Consider the following 26,237-nt stretch of genomic DNA (forward strand, 5'->3'; position numbering starts at 1 on the left):
GCAGAGTGTGGCATTAAAACAAGAAAGAAGCAAACATAATTTAGGGTTGATTTGAGATTTACTTTTCACCATGAGTTGAGTTTCTCTCTGCTATGCGTTACTTCAGAACTAAATGGTGACTAATGGGATAGGGTTGTCAGGCTCGCTGCATGTCATCGATGCATGTGATCGATCCCAAATGCGTGGATCAATGTTCATAATGTTAATCACTGGATTGTCTGGTTCAGACTCAATTATTTACAGACTGCCGTCATATAGCTGGAATATTGCTGAGTGCGGCGTTAAACAACAAACCAGACCAAAAACCGAAAATCAGAACTGACAAATTTCACTAACAAAAAAATAGTTTCATGAGCAAGCTTTTTTTTATTTGCTTGTTTACCGGAATATCGTGAAGTTGATGAGTATTTTGTCTTTGAAATAATATTGTGTACTCTACCACATTTCGAATTTGCTCCTGTGGAATGATTAAAAAAAATCATACTAGGTTAAACTGTCTCCACATACCAAATGGAAAAGTTTAATGCGCTGAAACACAGGGTGTTAGTTGACATGCTTGTTAGCAGTGTAGCTCAAATACTTGTCAATTTCAGCGTAAATGAAATCAACCCGCTATGAATAGTTCACAAATCAATACACATGTCAGTCCAAGCCGACATGTGTTTCATCTTCCAGGTATCACATTCCATGGGAGTTACCTCCCCTTTGTCCATTTAGAGCCGTTTTTTTGCTGAAGGACTGACACTGTGTTGTTTGAAAGATTTGGTACTCTCTTGTCAAAATAAACCAGACCACCAGTGAAGTGTTTTAATGCTTCGCAAGCAGTCTCGGTAGATAGATGGTCGTCTCTCACAGCAGCTGACAGTGCATTTGGATGTAATTCACCCTTTTCATAGTCTTCATTTTTAAAGTAAATATCAGAGTTGAATATTCTCTTTGATTTATGTAAGGCTGATATTATTCCAAGAGTTGATTTGTACTGTCTTCCTTTGTCGCTACCTGACATTTACTGAAGATTTTTTCTGATATTGTTGCTCTTGAGTGTAAATTTCTTGTGCAATGAGACCCTTTGTTATAAGTACTTTACTGAACTTTCAGTTGTTGATAATTTGCTTTGTTTTAATGTAATTCATATGCTTGAAATAAAATGAAATCCAAGTATTGAGAGTGATCGGATTATTTTTTTTATTGAGATGAAAAATAATAAACACTGAGGTTATGACATTAATCTCTGCAGATATGATTCTTAACATTCTGATCAATAAGGTTGCACTTGCTGTGTAAATAGTTTTGATTTATGGATCAAGTCGGATCAATGTTCACTGTTTTCACCTGTATTTGAGCATTTGTTCAAGTGTCGTTTCAAATTATTTGTTGACACTAACATTCTCAATCAACATCTTTAAGTGGTAGCAGAAAGCCGAAGGAAACTCGAGATTGATTTTCTCACCTTCTTTCTGAAGAGTTGAAGACTTAAGCCTCAAGGGAGTTAAACCACAATGTAAATGGCCATAAAAAGCATTTTCTTATTCCAAACTGCCAAATATTTAGCACATTAAGCTATCCTGCACTGTTCCTGATAAGTTGAGGCTGAGATGAAGGATGTTTAGAATTCCTTGGAGATCATGTTTATTGCAGAGAGAAAGGCCCACCACATGTTCTTCATCTGATTTGTTGTCTATTTCAATAAAGACACATATGGGATTGGTTTGATTTTGTGACGCCTGTTGTCAATTGCGCTATTGACTAATGCAATGAGTCTTGTGATTTTCATGATTTGTAATCTAATCGTCCTTCTCTCTGGCATATTTTTGTCCTAAGAGAACGTTTTTCCTATTCGAAAGTATGTTTTTGTGCAGTTGAAGAATGATTTACAACAAATAAAGTGAAATTGAACCTGGAAAATGTTTATGCATGTTTATGAAATTTGAAGCGGAAGGTTGGAGAAGGCGTTGGTATGAAAATATTTATTTTCGGTTTGATTGATTTATGAGCAAGGGTGTGTGTTTCAGTTCTTTAGATAAAGATAAACAGCTAATAATTGGTTTGTGTTGACATTACGGCACATCTTGTGTGAGTATATCATTCTGTTGATTTTGATAAGAGGGTATGGTGTTACTTGGAGGAAAGAAAACTTGGAAGTAATAGAAGGCACTTGTGTTGGTATTGTGTTTTTACTTTTGAAATATCAGTGAGTTTCCTTTAGACTGGCTTGTACTTTCTGTCATTGCTCCTTAGGTCTTACTTTCGCTTTTGATTGGCTTATAGATCAACAGACCTTAATTTCACAACAACAAAAATCAGAATGACAAAGTTTTTTTATATCCAGCCCATGGTAAAGATCACTTTGCCCATAAAAGTAATCCAAACTAAAACTACAACAGATCAATCATCATGTATTTTTTATCACCTTGCCGATCCAAATCAATCTTTAAGATGAAAAAAGAAAGAAGATCTGTAAAAAAATAATCCCATACAGTGCATTTTTACCATTGCTGAATGCAATGTTAAACAACCAACCAACAAACAAAGAACACATGATTTTCCTTGTCTGTAGGTGCTTGGAGACAATTGAATCATGCGAGTGGGGGTGTTTTGGAAGGGAAACAGACAGAGATAAAATATGATAGTTGATTTATTTAGCTGACTGTTGAAGACTTTGTGTAGTACCACTTAATGAATGCTACAAAAGGAGTCATGGCTAATCAGGTCTCCAGCATCAATGCTTGTAGAAAGATTTGATTAAAGGAGTTAACTTATGCAGACAGTACCATTAAGGAAGATGTACCAAGATGGCTGACCGACCACCTTGGAAGGCCAGCGTTGACTTAAAACCAGCCTTAAAAAAGGGATAGGGTTCCAGTTACCCGACTGACATCAATTAAGGTGCAGATTCTAATATGTTTTTGTTGTGGTACTCACAGCATAACTTTATGGTAGTTCTCCATCATGTTTTCAATGGAAAAGGGGCCCGTGAAGATCCGGGGTAGAATAGGTCTTCAGCAACCCATGCTTGCTGTAACAGACGACAATGCTTGTCGTAAGAAGCAGCTAACGGGATAGGGTGGTCAGGCTCGCTGACTTGGTTGATGCATGTCATCGTATCCCAATTGCGTAGATCGATGCTCATGGTGTCAATCACTGGATTGTCTTGTCCAGACTCGATTATTTACAGACCGCTGTCATCTGGCTGGAATATTGCTGTGTGTGGCGTTAAACAACAAACAAACAAAGGGAAAAGTCTAGGGGTGTTCCTTCCCTGTCTTATGATTGAATGTAGTTGGAACTGACATTGTGACTGTGAACATGCTCGGACATTGTGACTGTGGGGACAAACTCTTGCATTGTGACTGTGCAGACATGCTCCAACATTGTGACTGTGCAGACACCCTCCAACATTGTGACTGTGTGGACAAACTATTGCGTTGTGACTGTGCAGACATGCTCCAATGTTGTGACTGTGCTGAAAGCTTCGACGTTGTGACTGTGCATATAGCTCCGACGTTGTGACTGTGCTGATAGCTCCGACGTTGTGACTGTGCATACACGCTCTGACGTTGTGACTGTATGGACAAACTCTTGCGTTCTGTCTGTGCGGACACGCTCCAAAGTTGTGACTGTGTGAACACGCGTGATGTTGTGACTGTGCAGACATGCTCCGACGTTGTGGCTGTGCAGATAGCTCCGATGTTGTGGCTGTGAAGATAGCTCCGACGTTGTGACTGTGCAGACATGCTCCGACGTTGTGGCTGTGCTGATAGCTCCGATGTTGTGACTGTGCATACACGCTCTGACGTTGTGACTGTATGGACAAACTCTTGCGTTCTGTCTGTGCGGACACGCTCCAACGTTGTGACTGTGTGAACACGCGTGATGTTGTGACTGTGCAGACCTGCTCCGACGTTGTGGCTGTGCAGATAGCTCCGACGTTGTGGCTGTGAAGATAGCTCCGACGTTGTGGCTGTGCAGACATGCTCCGACGTTGTGGCTGTGCAGACATGTTCTGACCGTGTTCTGACTGTACAGAATAGCTCAGTCTCCCACTGACATCATGCAGGTCATGACAGATGAAAATACTAAGCAATTAAGTACAACAGGAGTCGTCTACTTTGATCACATTACAGCAGAGCAGCTCCCAAGTAATAACATTGATTACTTTGCTAGTGATAGTCTGGCAGCACATGGGGATGGACAACCTCCACATTGCCAGTATGTTATGTTTTAATGGTTTCACAGTCTGGGGAGAACTTACATACATACGCTTCATGTGTATGCCAATCACCACCACTTGGACGCCAAACTTCTATAAAAAGAAATCCTTGCATATTGGATGAGTCGACCAGGTGGCAGTTACGGCTAATTGTCCTAATACTCTGAAGCAGATGTCTCTTGATGTTGGCGTGTTAAAAATATAAAGTGTCTGATATTAGATCTCTGTTTGGATTCTGGGATTCTATATGTCCTGTGGTGCTTTGTTGAAAATTTACTATGGGTAAAATATGGAATAACATACTTATAAATCAGAATTATGAATTATCTGTCATTCGAATAATAAAAATAATGATAAAAATAATAATAATAATAATAATAATAATAATTGGCTTCGGACCTACAAAATTAAAAAATATTTCCTTATTGCTTGTAGTTTTTTGTAGTTAATATTGTGTGTGTTTTGGTTTCATGCCACACTCAGCAATACTCCAGCTATAAGATGGCGGCCTGTAAATTATCAAACCCAGACCAGACAGTGATTAATATTGTGAGCAATGACCCATGTTCTCAGTGAACAATGACACACAATCAGTCAAGTTACTAAACCTTGTATCAATACAAATTACTCGTTATGATAATAAGAATGAAGGGGCGGTCGGGTAGCCTAGTGGTTAAAGCGTTTACTCGTCACGCCGAAGACCCGGGTTTCGATTCCCGACATGGGTACAATGTCTAAAGCCCATTTCTGGTGTCCCCCGCCATGATATTGCTGGAATATTGCTAAAAGCGGCGTAAAATTATACTCACTCACTCACTCTAAGAATGAAACATTCAACCCTACAGAGAAACTTCCCTGAAGTCAGCCTCTTGTTCTGATAGCATCATGTCATGAATGTGTGACATTATGAACCAGGGACAACATTGCATATTGTTCTCGGCAATAAAGCAGTGTTGCAAGATATTGCTTCAACATACCAATTAGCATTGAAAAACTCTAAAATGCACATGCAAATAAAGGAAAGAACTAGGCCTGGGATGAGTCCACATTTACTACCTGGGTACCTGTCCCCCTTTTACCCTACCCTACCCTACCCTACCCTTCCCGGGTACCCACTCTAGGCCTCAGGAGATCTCTCAAAATGTCCGATTGGGAACTTTTTAGCATTGCCCTGCCAAAACGTATTTAGATACATGTATTAAACAATCTGGTCATGCATTCACTGAATTTAAATTGAGTTATATGTTTTTTCAACCATATGAAAAGAAGGAATGGGTGCATAGTCAGAAAGAAAAGCGAACATTAATAACCATAGAGTTCCAGATAATTTTAGTCATCAGACAATATATCACGTGACTAACCACGGGACCGGGTAGTCCTGTAGGTACCTGGATCCTACTCAGTACCCACCCGACCCGGGTACCCAAGTTACCCGTCCCAGCCCTAGAAAGAACACTCAATCTACACTTATAGGTAGTCAATATGTTCATATAAGGCCAAATATGCAGTTATACAGGTACTGATGATGTCACTATGATGTCACTGATGAGGTTTTCGATGATGTCATTGATGATGTCACTGAGGCAGTCAGTGGCAAGAAATTAAAACATGTTGGTTGTGTTTCATAGGTTTTCAAAGGGCCCCTTTAAGTTCCCAAGATTGTGATGACAAGCCAAGATGGCTGTAGTGGTAGCACTCAGAGGGAAGCTTATAATGTTGATATCGATGGTTACTCCAGTATATTAGAGTGTGTATCCCTGACATATTGTCTCATACTCCACATCATACACCCATATGGACGAGGGGATAGGTACTGCGTTAGGAATTCACACGTTGAAACTGTCTTATAAGGGACAACTGAAAAATTTGGTTTGATAAAATCCTTGCAAGTATTGAGATATTAGAACACAACAACTAAACCTTTGACAGTAGTTTGGAAAATCCTATCTTTATATTTTATTTTACATTTGAAAAATTCATCCACAAGATTAACATTTTCTGTGAATCTGAACGAACGATGACCCAAATCACTACATGCCTCTAATTATATTCTTAGTTTTCATTAAAATTATAAATTAGTATGAAAATTTACTACTTACCAGTGTTGACCTAATACCACATCAAATGGAAACTTGTTAATTTCCTGATAAGAGTTGTGAAATGATATTGACTGCAACCCACACTTGACCCTTATCATGGTGAAGCACCTGTTCTGCCACTGAACAAGGGGAGTAACTCTGCCTGACTTTGATGCCAGCTTGGCTGTGTTTAACAACATGGAAACAGCAACAGCGCACAGTCGACATTATCAGTAGGGTTACACTGCTGTGTGATGTTGTGTGATGTGTACTATTGATTGATGAAATGCTTAGCCATAGGTTATAATATTCATAGAACTGATCTATCATATTATTATAGTCTTGATCATATTTGGAAAAAAATCATTCAGTGATATTTTAAGGGGATTAATTTCAAATGTTGAAAAGTATCATTACAGATACTTTTTAATGTAATTTTGATGATATTAAGAATTCTTTATACATATGATAAAATGATTTCTTATGATGGAGTGTTTGTTTTATTTTTTATTTTTCATCTTTCAGGCATCTTACAAAAATACAAATGGAATTCGCCAGCCCAAAACTGAGAAGCCCAATTCAAGGCCACCGTCTCCACCAAAGGAAAAACAAAAGCCGATTAAAAAGAAGTACCAGAAAAAGGTAAGATTTATAGTCTTCAGAATTCTGTGCATCTTGTGTTATGGGCATAAAAATTGATAAAAAGGAAATTGAAGTAAATAAATATCATTGTCGTGAAACATGTTTTCTTTTATTTTTCTTTTTTAAATTTCAACAAGTTTTGTTCCGCTCTTCTTGCTTTCATAATTGTTTTAGAGATGTGCAGAGTTAGCAGTGAGTGAGTATGGTTTTACACCGCCTTTAGCAATATTCCAGAATATGACAAGGGACACAAGAAATGGGCTTCACACATTGTACACATGTTGGGAATCGAAGCCGGGTCTTCGGCTGGACGAGCAAACGCTTTAACCACGAGGCTACTTGACCATATTCAGTTGGGGGGCACAGGTGGCCCAGTTGTCTAAGGTGCTGCAGTTCTCTGTGCATGGGTTTGAATCCCAGTTTACCCTGATTTTCACGGTTTGTCATCACCATACATGTGTTCGTGGGTTTCACCAAAGGGGTAAATATTTGAGACCTGCATCACTTTGGGCTTTCCTCCTACATTTTTTAAACTGACACGCTGTGATATAACTGAAATAATGTTGAAAGCGGTGTTAAACCCAACTCGCTCACTCATATTCAATTTTGTTTATTTTGTTATTAAAATTTCAGATGTTCCTTTGGGGACTATTATTTCTGAGACAGTTTCAAAAAGCTGTTGTCGCATTGCTTGCTGTTCTGGCACGTTATTAAAAAATGTCAGAAGGGGGCCATTGTGCACTTGAGCCCAATTGTCAACAATATTACATCATGGGGTCCAAGCCAGAGGAAGTCCAAATCTCTCTTGCTAGTTGAAGAAGCAGCACAAGTGGGGATGTGCTGATCACCATGGCCGACCTGAATGGCTGGTGACCGACCCCATGAAGACATCATCTATCACTGAAGGCCTGGTCTCCGCTGCATCATATCCTCCCTGACATAGGAAACACTGCCAACCTTCTGCAACACAGTTGTTTTGTTCAGCGTTTTACATGCGAATGTTGCAGCTATATAATGGCAGCCTGGTTGCGACTTGGACAGACAAACCAGTGGTTGATGATGAGCAACGACTCATTTGGTCTGGTTATTATGACATGCAAGTCACCGAGTTAGACCATCCAATCTAATTATGTGACCTGTTTCGACAAGCAATTGAGTGGTGAGGAGTTATTCTAACCCAGGTCACCGCCGTCATATAGCTGGAATATTGCTGAGTGCGGCATTAACACAACAAATTTGTCAGTTATATACCACAGAAATTGTCTTCATAGGTCACATACTGTGTTCACTGTAATAAGTGCCCTGGTTGTTTGGGGAATTTCACATGGGGAGACGCTCGTTAAAATCATTCAGAAAATGTTACTTTTGTTGTCGAAATTGAGCAATGAAGAAACTTTGTTCAAATGTTGATCGAACTAAAACAATTCAATAATAGCTATAAGGCAGTCATACTCCCCTTTTGCGTTGCTGTTTTCTGTAAATAATCTCTGCAATATACACAAAATATGGACTGTCATGTACATTTCTGTCAAAGTACAGGGGGCTTTTAAAGATTACATACAGATTGGTCTGGAAGTTAGGTAAGGGACTTTATTGGACCAGGGCTTTTAATACAGTGAATATGGTATTTACAAGACACATTGTGTCCATATCACATAGTGTAGCTTGTTGTAGGAGTCCAACAAGGATTGGGTGGCCACAATGTGTGACTATGTTGATAGTGTTTACCATGAATGTTTTGGATTGATTGTCCTATCAATGGCTGGTGTGCCTGGTTAGATTATGGACAGGCTGTTGTGAGTGATACAGTGGCAGAAGAACGTTCACTCACTCACACAATACACTCAACACACTCACAGTTGAGTGCATTTCGATGTGCCTGGGGTATTATTTATGGCAACATTAAACATCCATTGCTTTGCATGCTTTATAAAATGATTGCATATTTGGATTCGTATGGAAGAATAACAAATAGCTTTTGATGTTTATGAATATTTTGTTAATTGAATATTCATTGCAAGCCCCTTTGATATTTAGATATATATTCAGCTCAATATACTAGTGAAGGAAATGAAGCTGCCTGTCTGCCGGAGACAATCCTATCTCAGAAATCTGTGATCATTTCAAATTTACAAGACAGACCAGGCCAGCAGCAATGGCTTTAATGTTTCATTGTCTAATGAAGCTTAGGGGGAAAGATTTAGTTCTCAAGAATCTTTATTGCTGCGTCTGAGCTATCATTATTTGCCTGTAATTGCAGATTATCTGCACTTGCTGCCTAGAGGGTCTCTTCTCATAGACAACAGTTGCATATTGATTTCCCCAGTGATAAGCAGACACAAACTGGTGGCCATTTTGAATTTTTTGTAGACTTGGCCCACAATTGAAAACACCTTACCTGACTTCATCAATTGCTGTCTCAAGAAATATTTTTGCCTGTTGCTTCTTTGTTTGGTTGAGTAATTGATGATTATGTTCTTTGCACTTTGCAATATTTGAATGTTAAATATGATTTATGGATAAAATTTTACATTTTCCGAAAAGGCATATAAAACTCCATGTAGTCTCAAGCATTAACAATTATTCAACAGATTCATGATAGTTAGGATGTTGAACTGTACATCAAATCACAGGACCACATGTGAATATTGAATTGCACATGTTTCCCTTTATTAGCGAGAAAACAATTGATTTGTGTAAGGACATTGATAATGTCTGTTTGGCGATATGTATGGTCTTTCTAATGGCCGCTCACTTCCTGCATAGGTGCCCATCAGATGACAGTGGGAAAAGATTATCATCATCAAATTGACATATTTTGCAATCCATCTGATTCAAGCGTTTGACACCATGATCATTAACGATTAAGTGCTGCCCGCAGAATGGCTGGTTGTAAACCACTTGTTTCGAAATTTAGCTGACTGTCACTGATGACAGATCATCACATTTATTGTTGCAGGCCTTTAATCATCATTAATGTTCATTGTTGAAGGTATCTGATTTCACTGTCGATGTCCATATCAGATGAACATGGCTGATCAATAACCTGTACATTAGCCAAAGCCATTATCAAGATCTAATAACTCTTTTTCTGCATGACTGCAGTTGTTAACAGAAGCTCATCACCTGAGTCCAAAGTTCTGCTCTCTGAGATGATACACAGCGCAATTGGGATTGGCGACTGTCATTAATATAGAAATGCTGACATTGTACTTAACTGGTTTATTGGGCTGAAAATGAATTCAGATGCATGGCTTACATTTGTCTAGCTTTACACAACAGGGGTTATGGAGGCATCGCTAAACAATTGAAATGGAAATGAAATTGGTCCAAGGGGAGGTAACCTCGTCAGCCCACGTCTCTGCAAATGCTCTCCATGAGACCCAAGGGCTTTATGATTGAAAGAGAGTCCTCTGACAATGGATCATAAATTCCGTGTAAATGAAAGTCTCAACTGACAACATGTCAATATGAGAATTATCTCCTGGTCTTGCTACTGGGCCCCTTGCAACATACACTCGGCCCCTCGGATCAATAGCAATTACTGGCATGATTATCTCCCCATGTTTGTGGGATTAGTTTACAACTCTGACACCAGGTAGCGCTTGAGAAATTTGTAGACAGGCATGGAACTGTTTTCCAGAGCTTCACTACTACATTTCCCCTCTATTGAGATTTGGTGTAATCTATTGAGAGAAAAATGTTCGTAATGGTTGAAGTTGTGTTTCAAAGGTCACTGAATTGAAGAGTAAAATTATTGCTATGAAGTGGAGTTGAAAAGCTTTTAGAAATTTCCATTATGAGATTATGTTACCAGCAATAGTGTTTCGGCAAATTGAAAAAAAATGAAATTCTAGTCTGTTTCATTCAAATTACTCCTAAAACCTGTGAGTATGGTTAAGTGCAGATTTCTATTTTCAAATTGATACATGAGACCTATACACATATGATAACACAACCTGCCCAAACCTTTCATTAAGTAGCTACAATAACTCGGATGTTTCTTTCAAGGTAAACACAGCAATTTGCTCATGAATACAGACTTAAGAAAGTGTATCAATAGCTCTTTGCTTAAACCGAGCTTCGCGGCTTGCTGAAAGCACCTATCGACACTTATGACACCACACCATGAGGTGCACCTGTTGTTGCCTCCTTCAAAAATATACATGGTGCAAAGAGCGAAGATCACCATGTCTTTACCGACAACCTTGCAGGTAGGCCGAAGGCGGGCTGGTGTCTCCCTTCCAACTCATTATCACTCTTCAAGTTGGTGCTAGTAGCCTTACCACAATTGATCACATTTGAGGGTCCTGTCCAAACGTTGCTAATATCTGGTTCAGGGTGATGATTCACTAGGCACAATGACGAGAGTTTTATACAAATAGGTGGGCTCCCCTTGAGAAGGCCTCCTAGCGATCTGGAAGTGTTAATTCTTGTGAAGAGAATGGTGTAATCGTTTACCTTCCGATATGTGATTTACTGGACTTGGGGAGACGCTAAATAAACTCCTGCCGTCAGGAGTGGATTGTTATCTATGCGAGATACTCAAGTTAGTACATAGACGGTTGAATCGCTACGAGAATTTTAAGGGGTCCTGTCAAGTTGAGAAATTACTTACAGCGCTTACAAGGATTTGAATTTCATTTAAAATTAAATGCTATCTGCCTGTTGTTTGCTGTTGTGATAATTTCGTAGGAAAATCCAATCTGTTTGTCACATAGGGATTTTATTAGCTGTGAAATTACATTGTAGAAACTGATATGTCTACGGTCCTGGTGTTTGTACAATGGCAAAAACGCTGATGTCATTCTTGTAGTATGGCCACACAATAGGAAAAAAAACATCATTTTTGGAGAGAATACTTCTTTGTGCAGAGAAGATATTAGTTTGATTTGCAAGCATCTGTTCTTATGAGCCTGAGACATGTACTGAGTTGTAGATAGGCAGCTGTGGAAGTATGTTATTTCTTGCTTCAATCCTGTTACAATAATCGTGTTATACCGTACATGACCGTAGATAAGCCTTAGATAAGCTGAGGTATTAACTTGATCTTTGAAATCTGTATCAAAATGTTATGTCTGGTACATTAGCCTGGCCATCTTCTCGTGATGATCTGTCAATGGAAAATAATTTTTTAATTTGAAGTTTACACGATATACAGCTTTTCCTTTGGAAGAGAGGCAAGTCACATGACTGAAACTGCCTTTCATGAGCATATGAATTACAATTTGACGTTTATAATTTTTGTGTTCTTGAAATAAAGAAAACACTGATGGACTACTTCCACATTCTTGGGGAAACCCCTGAGAATTCCCTTGTATGAATACATACCAAGCGTTTCTTTCTGCTCATTTAGACCCTTTTATCTTGAACTCAGCGTTTTTAGCGAACATTGAGAAATGTCCAAGAGTTTTAACTTAATCACCGGTAGATTGGGAAAAAGCATGTGTACAGCTAACCTTTTTCTAGCTTAGTTTCGAGAAAATACACCCGCATATAAAACAATGCCTAGTGTAAGAAGAGATACAATTGAAATGGTAAATCGTCATGTCCAGTGATGTTTAATCACATATTTTACATTTTCATTAACAAAGTTTGTTGTCGAGTTGTTCGTTCACCTGAAGCGATACGATGCAGAGAAAACTAGTTTGATAAAGTGTAAGCTTTACATATGCCTACCCATTTCTACACAATCTTTCTCAAGGGCCCACTTGCACAAAGCGATCTTAGCGCTAAGATGATCGTAACTCCCATACTTTAGCATAGGCTTACAATAGTCTTAGCGCTAAGATCGTTTTGTGCAAGTGGGCCCTGGTCCTCAAAATCCAGTATATCTACAGGCATATATGGTATCATTTCCATGATATCGTGGAAGCTATTTAAGACCAGGCAATGTGTTTGTGCGTTTTATGTTTCAAGATCATTAACCTTTAAAATTTCAGCCATAAGACTATTATCATGTCTCCGAGTCATAAAGATCGGGTTTTGAACATATGGAGGTAGTTTGTGCACTAAGTCTGATTCACACCCTAGTATTGATTGGGTGTTAACTACCTACCCAGGGGACTGTGAAGGGGATTAACCTGACAGGTAAAAGGGGACGGTTTTATTACAGGTAGCTGGGGGTGTATCACTAGCTCCTTCAGGGCACAGCGGTGCCGGTGCCTCAGGCATCTAGGGTCACAGGAGGGGAAGGTTGTTGTGATATATTCTGTCTGTCACAGCATGATATTAGTGTTGGGGATTACATATCGGGTGAAATTAACAATGTTAATACTCTTTCATCTCCACGCTTTACATTTATGACCCCATAGGAGACTGGGTTTCATTTTTTGGGGCTTGTAAGTCGCTGTTTGTCTGATGTGAAAGACTGAGATTTGTAATAAATTTAAGAGATTAATTAACACTTCGTGACATTTATTTTGGTATTTTAGCTGTCGGGGGTGGAACAATGTAATCCAACATCTGAGAATGTGTTCCCAAAGAATTTCCGTGCGCTCCGGGGATGATGTAATTCATTTGAAAGACATTTTTATCTGTTGAGATATCTAATTTCTTGCCAACGCCTGTAGTGCCCAACTATGCCTGCAGGGGAAGCCACTAACATGGCTTGTCATAAATGTGTTATAAATGGGTGATAAGCTATCAACAACTTGAAGGAGAAGTCATGAATTGCTCTCATTTTCATGGGTACTAGGAGCTAGCAGTTGGGTTTTTTAATCCGTTTGCCACTTTCTATACAAGCATCTATAAGAGCTCATAATGCTCTCTGACTTAAAGCAATCAATCAGAGAGGAAAATGTGTAGCTTTTTTCTGTGTTTTCCATGAGAAAAATTCCACATTGAAATGAAGTGAAATAGCAAAAATTTTGAAGTAGCTGAATTTGCCTTGATTGGAATTTTAAGTTCTCAAATAAGACTCCAGTTGATTGAAAAGTAGAAGTATTTGCTGACAGAAGTCGGAATAGCATTTAAGGTGTAGCTAAATGGAAAAAAAGATTTTGAATTTCAGAAATAGGTAAATGACTTAAAAAGGGGACAATTAATTGTCTGATGAAAAAGACCTTTATGAATTACTCCACGGAAATATTTTTTTAAAGCTCCAGAGAATCTGTTTCTTTCTGCTACATATCTGTAAAAAGTCTTGTTAATCAAAATTACGAAATGAGAAAAACATAATTGTTTGAAAAAGCTGATGATTGAATGGGATGCAATGTACAAAATGCTTCTTTCCCCAGGATCAATAACAGGCAACGATGTGAATATAAATTGCCAAATTGTTGCGTAACTTTCCAGAAAAGTGCTTGTGCAGAATGAGGGTTAATAGGACGCTGCTGATATCTTTTACTGATCTCCTGAGGATTGAAAATACATTGTAACAGGATATGCCTCAAATGTGGTGGCTTTTAAAACAGTGTTACAAAGTTCTCAGCTGAAATAACTCGGCCAAGAGGAATCAGGTGAAGGAGATGTAACTCCAGTTATCTCCCTTGCAAAATTTTCCCCAACTCTTCGACTGGTATAATTACTCAGGCACTCAATTTCTCAGGTTGCGAGAAAGTATTTTGTATTTATGGATTCGACCTACCAGAGACCATCAGATTTGTTTGTTTGTTGTTTAACGCTGCACTCAGCAATATTCCAGCTATATGACAGCGGTCTGTAAATAATCGAGTCTGGACCAGACGATCCAGTGATTAACATCATCAGCATCAATCTACGCAATTGGGATCGATGACATGCATCAACCAAGTCAGCGAGCCTGAGCACCCGATCCCGTTATTTGCCTCTTACGACAAGCATAGTCGCCTTTTACAGCAAGGAGAGGTTGTTGAAAGACCTATTCTACCCCGGATCTTCACGGGTCAGAGGTCATCAGAAGAGACAATCAGAAGCCTCAATGTGAAATAAGATAAAAATGGTGTGTTTTTGTTTTATGTGCCTGACCTCTGTCCTTGGTAAAATAATGAACTTCAACATATTCAACTCAACAAATGTTAAACAATTAGGGGAACTACTTTTTTAGAATTATGATTCATCAATTAAAGTGTCTGGTGACTTCCATTGACACTTAACTCAATCTATATAGCATCCATGCTCCAGCAAAACTCTTATGAGGAGAACGATTGTGAAAAACAGAATTTACATTAAGAGAAATTTGCATACACAAGACAAATGGCATTTAACTTGAATCATTTCTTGTCTGCCTTAACTATTTTTGGACATGGATAAATGGCACATTTAAAACAATGCTCCTTCAAGTATGATATTAACATGGCCTATTTGTTGTTGCCTTGTTTATTTATTTTGGGGCAATTTGGTTGTAATATTCCCAAAGTTTAACCCTTCCGGTTATTTGAGTTTGTAAATTCCATCATCGTAAGTGCTGAGAAGGGTTAATCTTGCCACGCTTCAGATAGATTAAAAGCTAATCTGTAAGTGAGGCATCGCCTGCCGACATCTCTACTTCCCAATCTTGACCTGTATTCCTAGGAATTTCATCTCACCTTTGACCCGACCTAGGAAAGGTTGAGAAACTTTTGAGTCAATTTGAATTATTCAACGTAAGTAACGTTTTGAAGAGGGGTAAGTCGGGTGAACAGTGTTTGCAACATACAGCTGATACTATGGTGGAATATCAACCTTGCGACAGCATTGCTTAGTAAGTGCGATAATAACGGAATGTGATTCTTGCATCGTGTAGCTGCAGCATAGTGATTGTGGCATTCTCACATTTGCTGCCATGATATTGTCAGGGAGAATGTCTGCCGTGTCTGTGGAACGATTTGTTCATGGGAGGGGTGTTTGAGATGAAATAAAGTTTGCGTCAAGATTTCTGAAACCTGGTTGGTAGTGTGCGGAAGGATGACGGTGGAGCCAGTGAAATCTGTTGCAGCCCGACATTTAGTTCCACGTAAGACAAGATTTTCTGATGATTTCTCAGTTGGTTCATTTTAGATCCTGTATGTTGTCAAATACGTCAGCCGTCCATGCTGTAATATATCCTATTTCTTCTTTTAGATGCTCTGGCGACTATTAATTTTGTGCAAGTCTTTGACACGGCATCTATTCTGTTTAATGCTGGCACAGGGGCAACTCACTCCATTACCGAATCCCAAATTCTACAGTCATGCAAAGGGTCCATCATAGTATTAGAGTGAGTGAGTGAGTGAGTTGGGTTTAACGCCGCTTTTAACAGTATTCCAGTTATATCACGGCCATAGTATTAGAGCATCAAATAGCGTATTATAGAGGCCCAGCTTCTATTTATAGGTTGGTTGGTTGGTTGTTTTGTTGTTTAACGCCGCACTCAGCAATATTCCAACTATATGAAGGCGGTCTGTAAATAATCAAGTCTGGACCAGACAATCCAATGATTAATATCATGAGCATCGATCCACACAATTGGGATCAATGACATGCATCAACCAAGTCAGAGAGCCTGAGGACCCGATCCGGTTAGTCGCCTTTTACGACAAGCATAGTCGCCTTTTACAGCAAGCATGGGTTGCTGAAGACCTTTTCTACCCCGGAATCTTTTTTAGGACAGCGTATGATCCGGAGTCACTAAAAGCTTGGTGTTCCTTAGAGAACCGGCATCTTGTGTAGAAAATACGGTAACTGAAACACCAACACCCTGTTAACCTGGACACTACTGTATCCAGTGAAATCGTCTGTATAGTCAGATTTCCAGCTGAGTTACGAGTAATGTCACTTTAGAGCTAGATTGTGTTAACTAAAAACCATGTTCCAGACTGATGAGGTTCTGTGTACTTTCTGTTCAAGTTGTCCTTAAGTCCTAGCTCTTCTTACTTTCTACTGTGAAATAGTTGTGTAACACGACAGAGGTTGGAAAAAGGCCTTCTGTTGGCAGTATTTAGGGTCATGATACGACTGTTCAGTTTTCGGGTTTGTTGAAATACAGCAGTTCAGCCATTATTTGATACAAAATGTTGAAAACTTTTCAAATCAAATCAAATATTTTATTGACAGTTTTATTTGTCCTTAAAAAATGCCAGATTAGAGTGAATTGGCTCAATAAAACTCTACTAGAAGGTCATGTTTCGCTTCTTTTTTAATCTTCCAACCTTTTTTTTGCTTTCTTTAATCAAATTTGATCACTTCTTTACAAAATTAATTTGAAAATGTGGAAGGGAAAAAAGCACATTAGCTCTGACATATGACCTTATCTCATAGCAACAGTTTTGTAGAAGATAAAATGAAATGCTATTACCCATTACCTTCAGTCAGCATCAACATTTAATCAACATTGTGGCATGATTGTTTCAAATTAAATCTTTTTTCACAAGCTAACAAACAGAGTCACTCTTGTTAAAAGCATTAGACACTCCCTATTCACAAATTAAGCCCCGGGCAGAGACATTTGCAACTCTTTTATGGACTATCCATTTGAATATCCTTATAATTGATCAATAGTGAATAAAAACATTCTCCCAGTTAGTTGCATGCACTGCAACACCTTCCAACACTCTTCAAAACTTGCACAGAAAAGCTATTCTCAGAAAACTGGCATTGTACTCTGTTAGGCATCAAGTAGTCTTAATTATAGTCAACAGCATTGCAAGTCCATTTTCAATAAAATATCTAAAGAAAACAATAGATTAGATTTCCTGAGGAGAGTTTTAACTCTCTTACTGGTACAGTATGGTTCATTCTAGGCCCTTAAGTTCTTGAAAAATCAGAAAAGAGCGCAAATGCTTTCAGGCTCTTGATGTTAAAAGCCTCCACTGGTTTCCATGTTTTCTAATCCTATTGTGCATGTGTTGTTTGTGTCGGGCTACACTCTGCGATCTATAATGACATTTATCTTATCTCTTACTCGTCCAATTGTCAAATCGCCAGCACCAAGTTGGTAAACTGTTGTAATTAAGTTTAATGGACTGTAAAGATGCCTCTGTTTGAGCTGATCTTGTCGCAATCTGGTTCAATGAGAAAACTTCACTCGCTGGGTTTATGCATAGAATGCTTTTTAGTTGAAGGTGCCGACTTCGATTTATTAGACAAGCTCTTTGTGGGCGCTCATTATGATCCTTTGTCAACAATGATCCTTTGGACAGACAAAAAGCGAATTTTGTTTTTCTGCGCTGACATCCGGAGCCGTGTTGTATCAGTCTAGCGATCGTTAATCCTCGATAACGTGTTCATGTGTTCTGATGGCTGCGCTGTATTAAAGCAACCCCATTATCTGCCAAATTAGAAGCAATTGCCCCCTTGATTTCCAGATTTGAAAAGCTGTTTACAAGCCTTTCATCCTTGCTTTGCGCTTCTACAATCAATATCTACCATCGCATGTTTTACTTTTTCGCCAATTAATTATTGTTTGCAAACGTATCAGTGAGCTGCGTCTAAGCGATCATGAACAATGGCATGCCTAATCCGACTTCTTGTGAGCTGCTCGTGCGATTAATAACTTCTGATTGTGGGCTTAACTCCAAAGCCAGGTACGTGTGTTAGGTTGCCATGGCAACTTTTTGACAATTACCTGCATTGACATAAGGTTGGCAATCGGAGGGGAATGAAGTCACTGTGCTTGGCCTTTGGAAATTGGAAATATAAAGGAAACATTAAAACCGTGTTACTGAAATAAAACAAACGTGTAACTAGAAGAAAGACATTTGGGATGAATTAGGTTATTGTTATTCTTAGATAATCAATAAAAGATCTGCTTTGGAGGATATTAGCTCAGGAATCTAGGGACCTGTAATGTCGGTTTTAAAGCCGAGTTTGTCGCTGCCTGAATTGATTTGTTTGAAAATAGTCAGTACTTTGATTGATTTGTTTGAAAATAGTCAGTACTTTGATTAACTCTGTGGGATCATAAACAAACAGTAAAACCTTTGAAATGTTGAGCTACATTACATTAGACATATAAGCGTTAATTTGTTTTTGGTTTGCAAATCATAATTTTATGTTTATGAACAGTGGTAAATGTGGATCATTTTTATTACTTTGCGGAGCGAAGACCTTTTATGACCTGCAGCTAGCGACTTTGGGTATGGGGGTTAAATGGGTATTGAAGTCATGTAGGTTGGAGTATTGATGAGATACTAATGCGAGTATTAATGAGATACTAATGCGAGTATCAATGTATTTGTTGCTTGATATGGTAGGGATGTTATCTATGATCGGGAAGTGTAATCACAATATGGAAATCTCCCCAGGGGTATTTGCAAATGTCGTTTGAATGGCACTTGACAGTTTGGGTTGTTTGGTATGTTTTGATGGGCGGGTGAATACGGTGGTGAGGGACGGTGGTGAGAGACGTACTGTTCTCACTGAACTCAGGGTTTGGGGGACTGTGTATGTTGTGGAGGTTGTCCAGTCAGGCGTAAAGGAATTCTGATACCAGTACTGTAGTGGGTGGGGTTGGGACATTCTGTTGAACAGTCCGAAAGATTTATTCACAGAGCACTGCATTGAATGGTGGCGCTTAGTCATTGCTTCAGTTCTGGTCTATGAGAATGAACAGTTTAGTTTTGTTGGTGCTGTGTTGATATAGCTTGAAAGATCATAACTTTGTATGGGAATCATATTTTTATGAGGCAGGGTGCCCTTAAATGCTGATTGTTAAGGGGTGATGAGATTCATGTGTTGAACATGTCTAAGTAGAAAGCAATAGCTTAATAACTCTAAACATATTGTGGAAACTATGTATAAAATGTTGTCAGTCTTTGTGAGACATGATTTGACACATCATGATAGAATATGATTGAGATATATGAGATTTGTTGACAAATCTCAAATCAGTCAAGTGTTTTTAATCTCAGCCCCCATTCAGCCACGGTGGCCAGCCTGGCCCAAACACATTCCTGCGCCCAGGTGTCATTAATGAAGCTTGGCGTTCACTTCAACTGTTGAATAATAAAAAGTATATATCTTGAATGTTTCTTCGGTGTTTAACCTACATCTTGTTCTCCATTCACGCCCTTATGATTCTGGGCTAATCACTCCTGTTATTGTCAAAGAGGCCCAAAAATAGATTGGGTGGTCAGACCCGGGATTTGGTTGATTGGTCATTCACCAATGATATAGTGTGGAACGAAGCTCGTAATGTCAATCATTGTTTTGATTGGTCCAATTATTTACAGAATCCATGATGTGGTTTGAATATGCTGAGTTTGAAACCAACCCAAATCTTCTTTAAGCTGTCTGTCTCTATCGCTCAGCAACTCACCCAGTTACACAAGCAAGTTCCCAGTTATGCAAGATTAAACAAATATCTTTGATAGTTCAACAGGATGCTCAGTGCCTCTCAATGTCTCACTTGGTTGGGAACATGACAAAAATCTGACCCAACAGCTCTACCTGACCACTGCACACAAACACACACCATTACACACCACACCCTGACACAACCACACCCCACAGACCCACCACCCCAACACACTCACTCCCCACATCCCCTAAACCCCTAAACGCTCACACACCCATATACCACACACTCACACACACCCCTATCCCCACAGACCCACCACCCCGACACACTCACTCCCCACATCCCCACACAACCACACCCTACAAACCCACCACCCCTACACACTCACTCCACACACACACACACACACACACACACACACACATCCATACACCACACTCACACACAACCTCACCTGCTTCATTCACTCACTCCCCACCCCCCCACCCCCACACCCCCACCCCCACACCCCCATCTCTGTTTCAAAGGCAGAATGGTTTGCCACATCACATACAACTAAAATTTGTCTTAATGATCTTGATGATAGTATTCTTGACGACATTCATTCTATCAACCAATTTGCCTGGCCACAATTAGCAACAGGCTACAGTGATAAAGCTCTGAAACATGGCTGACAGAGACATGAAACAATGTTCACTCACTCACTCACTCACTCACTCACTCACATATACCAAGGTTTTAAGTCATGTGAGAGCTTAACATCAAGATGTTCCCTTAGTTTTCTATCATCTGAGAAATATGATATCCATATTGTATAAATTACTGGCTGGATGCTACAAAAAACCCTAAGCTTGTGGACTAACCTGTGTGACATTCTACCTCTCGGCCTGTTGTCCTTCTCATAATCTTGTCAAGCTGAACACTCAGTGAAAGAGTCTCTCCTCTAACATTCGCTCCGACAAGTTAATTCATCATGGTATGAATTTCCATAACATTAAGCCAGATCAGCGGGTGCTCGCTTTTGGGTCTTTACACCTGCATTCCAAGTTAAAATACCAGTAAATCTCCTTCCCCAAGCCCGAAGGTAGCTGTCTCTGAGCAGGGCCAAATTGCCTCTTTAACAAATTTATCTCACCTTAAACAAGGGACTAACAGCTAGAGCCTTAAGTGAATTTTAGTTCACCTGAAACGAACTTATAGCTTGAGGGAACCTTTTTCGCATCTTTTATTCACAAGCACACGCGGATAGCTTATTTGTGAGAACTGTCGGTTTATGTAGGTGCAGGAAAATTTCACAAGACCAGGGAGGCATGCGAGGGGTAGGAAACCAACCGTTTTGTTTGTAGCTGAAGATACAACACGTCTAAGGCAGAGGAGCTCCTACATGTGTTATTGTTGCAGTGTATACAGTCTGAAGCTGGCACCCCATTAGTCGGGGATGTCTGTGGAAGGGATGAGGAGATCGCTGGCAGTAATGTTTATTGTATCGGCGAATAGCTGGCTCTGATATATCCCATAATGCCCCTGGCACCAGTTGTCATGGGATCAATGGAGATATGCTACACATTCATCTAATTGATATCTATAGTCATGTTTAATTGACAAGCGGCAGTTTGAGACTATCAATTGTTTCATCGGATCCCAGTTGTGATGCAGAACACTGAGGTAAGTTGTGGCGTTTTGTTGGCAGTCGTATAGGCTACAGGGGTTCTGAAGTGTACGTCTTGGGAAATTATTCAAACTGAACGGGTCCTATGCTTTTTCTCTTGTGGTATTCTGGTCAGAAATGGAAAGAATATTATATATGTAAGGATGTTTTAGAAATAGTCCCAAGTACCCAATGCTCGTCTTTCAGGGATATTCTAAAGGTAATGTTGATTCAGAAATAGTCCCAAGTACCCATTGCTCATCTTTTTTGGATGTTCTTAGGGTATAGTATGCCCCAGTACCTAATGCATGTCTTCCATTAAAATTTGGATCTTTGAAGTTAATTAAAAAATACATTTTCATTCGCAAATTTCTGATAATTACAAATCATATTGTTATCATTTGATGGTATGTTAGCCAAACAAAATATTATTTCTGTCTCAAGATTGTCTGTTTATTATATAAAGATCACTTTTTCATGAATTTGAAATTCTAAGTAGCAGGATAGATCATTTGGATGCCAGTGTTAAAAGCTTTTGCCTCCCGCCCTCTCAGCAAGCTCAGTCTCAGAGTAATTTCCGGGACCGTCACCCTCGCACCCATGGACAAAGTGGTTTTAGTAATTTGTCTTTTCGCTACTAGGCAATCATACCATGTAGTTAATAACGGGAGATGTGGTTAATGCACGAGATTACACCTGGACCTCCTAGTGATCGGTGTGTAACGACGGATCGCCAGGCCCTCGCTGGGCTCGCAACTACCAGAGCCCATAGTCAATATACCCAGACTAGGGATACTATGGTTAGGCACTTTGATATGTTGATGCCTGCGATTTCATCTAGATAATCCTACTAATCTTGTACAAACACTCCACGGAGATTGTTTGTGGAAACGCGGATATCCAGGAGGTGTTTTTGTGTTGCACGGAAGCCATTGATAACTGGTTCAGGGAAGATACCAAGGCTGTGGAGTGGGGCTGGGATATTGTGATACGTACAGTTTGACCCTCATAAGGGGTAGGGTACATACTATTTGACCCTCTCAAATGGTGGGATGCATACAATTTGAGGCTGAGTGAGTGAGTGAGTTTGGTTTTATGCTGCTTGTAGCAAGATTCCAGCGGCTTCACACATTGTGCCCATGTGAGGAATATAACCCAGGTCTTCCTCGTGACGAGCAAACTAGGCTACCCCACCACCCCTTGAGCCTAATAGGGATCGCATATATACAATTTGACCCTCACAATGGGTGGGATACATACAGTTTGACCCTCACAATGTTTGGGATACATACAGTTTGACCCTCACAATGTTTGGGATACATACAGTTTGACCCTCACAATGTTTGGGATACATACAGTTTGACCCTCACAATGTTTGGGATACATACAGTTTGACCCTCATAAATGGTAGGATACATTCAATTGAGGCTAATAAGAGGTGGGATACATACAGTTTGACCCTCACAATGTTTGGGATACATACAGTTTGACCTTCACAATGTTTGGGATACATACAGTTTGACCCTCACAATGTTTGGGATACATACAGTTTGACCCTCACAATGGGTGGGATTCGTACAGTTTGATCCTCATAAGGGGTGGGTTTCGTACAGTTTTACCCTAAAAAATGGTGGGATGCATAGAATTTGAGGCTAATATCGGGTGTGATACCCTCAATTTAATACTCAGGGTGGGATATATATAGTTTGACCCCCATGAGGGGTGGGATACATGCACATTTACCCTCACAAGGGTTAGGATAGGTACAAATGGACTCTTCACAAGGAGTGACACATACAATTTGACCCTCAAAAGGTTTAGGATATATACAATTTGAAACTTATGATAATACAAATGTTTTGTGAGTTTATTTTGTTGGCTAACTAAAATTCTCATCTTGAACTCGCCAAATTTTTCTGAATGTTTTCCTTCAGAATTTTCACACAATTACTCATACCTCCCAAAGTTATCTTCAGTCAGTTCAGCATTTGTTTTGTTGGAAAGTCACCGGTGAAGTTAGCCGTTTCTGGAGACCTATCCCACCTACTTGGCAAGTAGTTACACCAAGGGATATTTACACAATTTCCCCCACTTTGATGAGCTTTGCCTTTGCTTGTTTATCATTGACAGTCGTCCATAGCGCCATTAACAACCTGCCACCCTCTCGGCCATAAACACCATCACCCATTACCTCTCTGCTGAGCTGTGAACCGGCCTTATAACACAAACACACACAACTGGCTGTCCCATTGCTGTCAGCTCCTGCATGGATTTATGACTTGGGGGGTCAGTAGCAGGAATATCTACTTAGGATGTTGTTGAAATGTATGTGGATGTGTTATTGACACCCCTGTGAAAGAAGATGCTCTGGTGATTGTGACATGTTGTCGTTTTACGAGAGAAAAAAAAAGGAAAAAAAAGAAAAGAAAAGATCTTTTATTATAATGATTTATTCTTGAGCAGAATAGGCCTGCAGTACTTGAGGATGTGCTGACTTGGTTGATGCATGTCATAGATCCCAATTGCGTGGATCGATGCTCATGATATCAATCACTGGATTGTCTGGTACAGATTTGATTATTTACAGACCGCTGTCATGTAGCTGGAATATTGTGGATGTACTGTGGATGTATTTGAGGATGTACTTGAGGATGTACAAGTTACAGTGTGACCTGGTTGAGTGTGGGTCATCATACCTTTTGAGGATTGTTGCTCATGCTATCAACCACTGGTTGGCTTGGTTCAGATGCTCATTTACAGGCTACTGTATGTATTTGGAATATTGATGACTAGCAAGAAAAACATCAACTCAGTCAATCATTTGGGTTTAATCAAAAATGTTTTGTTTGTATCAATCAATCCATCAATCAATCAATCAATGGCTCACTCACTCACTCACTCACTCACTCACTCACTCACTCAGTTAAGAGGCCATTGAACATGTTCATATATCACATTGTGAGTTTCACTCCGGATTTTAGATGGATTTCAAATGATTACGAACTATTTTGGACCTCCCTGTGTTATAAATACAGCTGTGAAATGAGAAATAAGTTTTTACTTGGAAATTACTTTGTATTTGATATTGATGTAATAAAGCTCATCTGATATCAGGTTCTCTGGTCATGACATTTGTACATGATCTATATAAAAATGTCATGATTGCAATCTTTTGTAAAGTCAGTTTTTTTTTAATCTGAACTGTAATAAATAGTCCATAAGCAAGGTTAAATGGAAATGAATTTTCATTTTGGATGTACAGTAATTGACAATAAAATGTCAACATAAATGAGTTTGTTTCGTGAGCTCATTCACTTCCATCAGAGAAATAAGTTCAATATTTTTGTGCTTATGAAGGTTTAAACAGTGTGCAAACTGTAAATGCATTTGCAGTGTATTTATTTGGAACTACCATATTCGACATAATACGCGCCCGGGGTGCTCTCAAAATTAGAAAAGGGGTGATCTGATTAGAATATTATTTGGTGAAAAACAAGAGTTGAAAGATCGTAAATGTCATGGTTTATGCTGACAGCTTATATGACAGATGTTTTTTTCCAGAATCTAATTCCCCATAATTAAGGATGCATATAACACACATATTATACACAAATAAATAAGTCTTGTGTACTTTGATCAATCGGAAGGGGTGCTCATTGGGATTGTTCACTAGCCAATATATTAACAAATATCACTGTGGGCACTTATTAGATCGAATACAGCAACACAAAAAATACAGTTGCAGTCTGAAGAGAGGTTTGTTCCAAAGGATACATTGTTATTTGGTATTGTTTGTGTGGCTATCTGACACATTGTGGAAGACGAAGAAGGATGACATGGAGTTTGATATCAATATGGTCGTCAGTATCCACTTTTAGAATGTAAATTATCTATACAAAGTCATTAAGTTCATTGTATAGCCAAAGGTATTGTGTTTTGTTGTGAAAGTGAAAAGGTATATTTGAAACTGATTAAATTCTTCGATATATCATGCTCTGTAGAAACATGAAAAGTTTGAAAGCTAATGTTAATATTATTTTTATGTAATGTTGAGCTATATAAATGACTGTAACATTTAAATTAATTCTCTCTCTGGAAATTTACAATAAATTTCTTTTTTCAATATATGTCCGTACGGTAATATCTATTTTTATCTAAAATGTCAGCTTGTCATAAAGAGTTTTTTAGCATGGTGTCTGATTTGAATTGGACCTTCATTTAACAATGATGCACATCCGATTATATTTGAGATTTGAAGCCAGATCAATATTTCAGTTGGTATGTAGACAGGAAATGCAGGATATTTGGGCAGATATTTGAAACCTGTGACTAACTGCGATGTAAGACACTGTCCCAGATTGACCCGAATAATTAGTGTTGTCACGTTTGATCGGTGCAGCGCGAATTCACATGTCATTAATTCCAATTGTGTGGATCGATGCTCATGATATTGATCACTGGATTGTCTGGTCCAGACTCCAT

At 39.1% G+C, this 26,237-nt stretch overlaps 1 protein-coding gene across 3 annotated transcripts in view; it reads left to right on the plus strand.

Moving 5' to 3' along the window:
- The window catches only part of LOC139456309 (autism susceptibility gene 2 protein homolog), a 252,368-nt gene that overhangs the window by 116,193 nt on the left and 109,938 nt on the right, over positions 1–26,237 (plus strand). For 2 of the 3 annotated variants that reach the window (XM_071237934.1, XM_071237935.1), the window contains exon 2: positions 6,814–6,930. In XM_071237934.1, coding sequence (XP_071094035.1) covers positions 6,814–6,930 — 117 coding nt within the window. Of the gene's footprint in view, positions 1–6,813; positions 6,931–11,105; positions 11,145–26,237 lie in introns of those variants that run through there. The other variant, XM_071237936.1, reaches the window with a different exon arrangement.

Source organism: Haliotis cracherodii, unplaced genomic scaffold (assembly GCF_022045235.1).
Source record: "Haliotis cracherodii isolate W230 unplaced genomic scaffold, xgHalCrac1.p SCAF_11, whole genome shotgun sequence".
Classification (NCBI taxonomy): Eukaryota; Metazoa; Mollusca; class Gastropoda; order Lepetellida; family Haliotidae; genus Haliotis; species Haliotis cracherodii.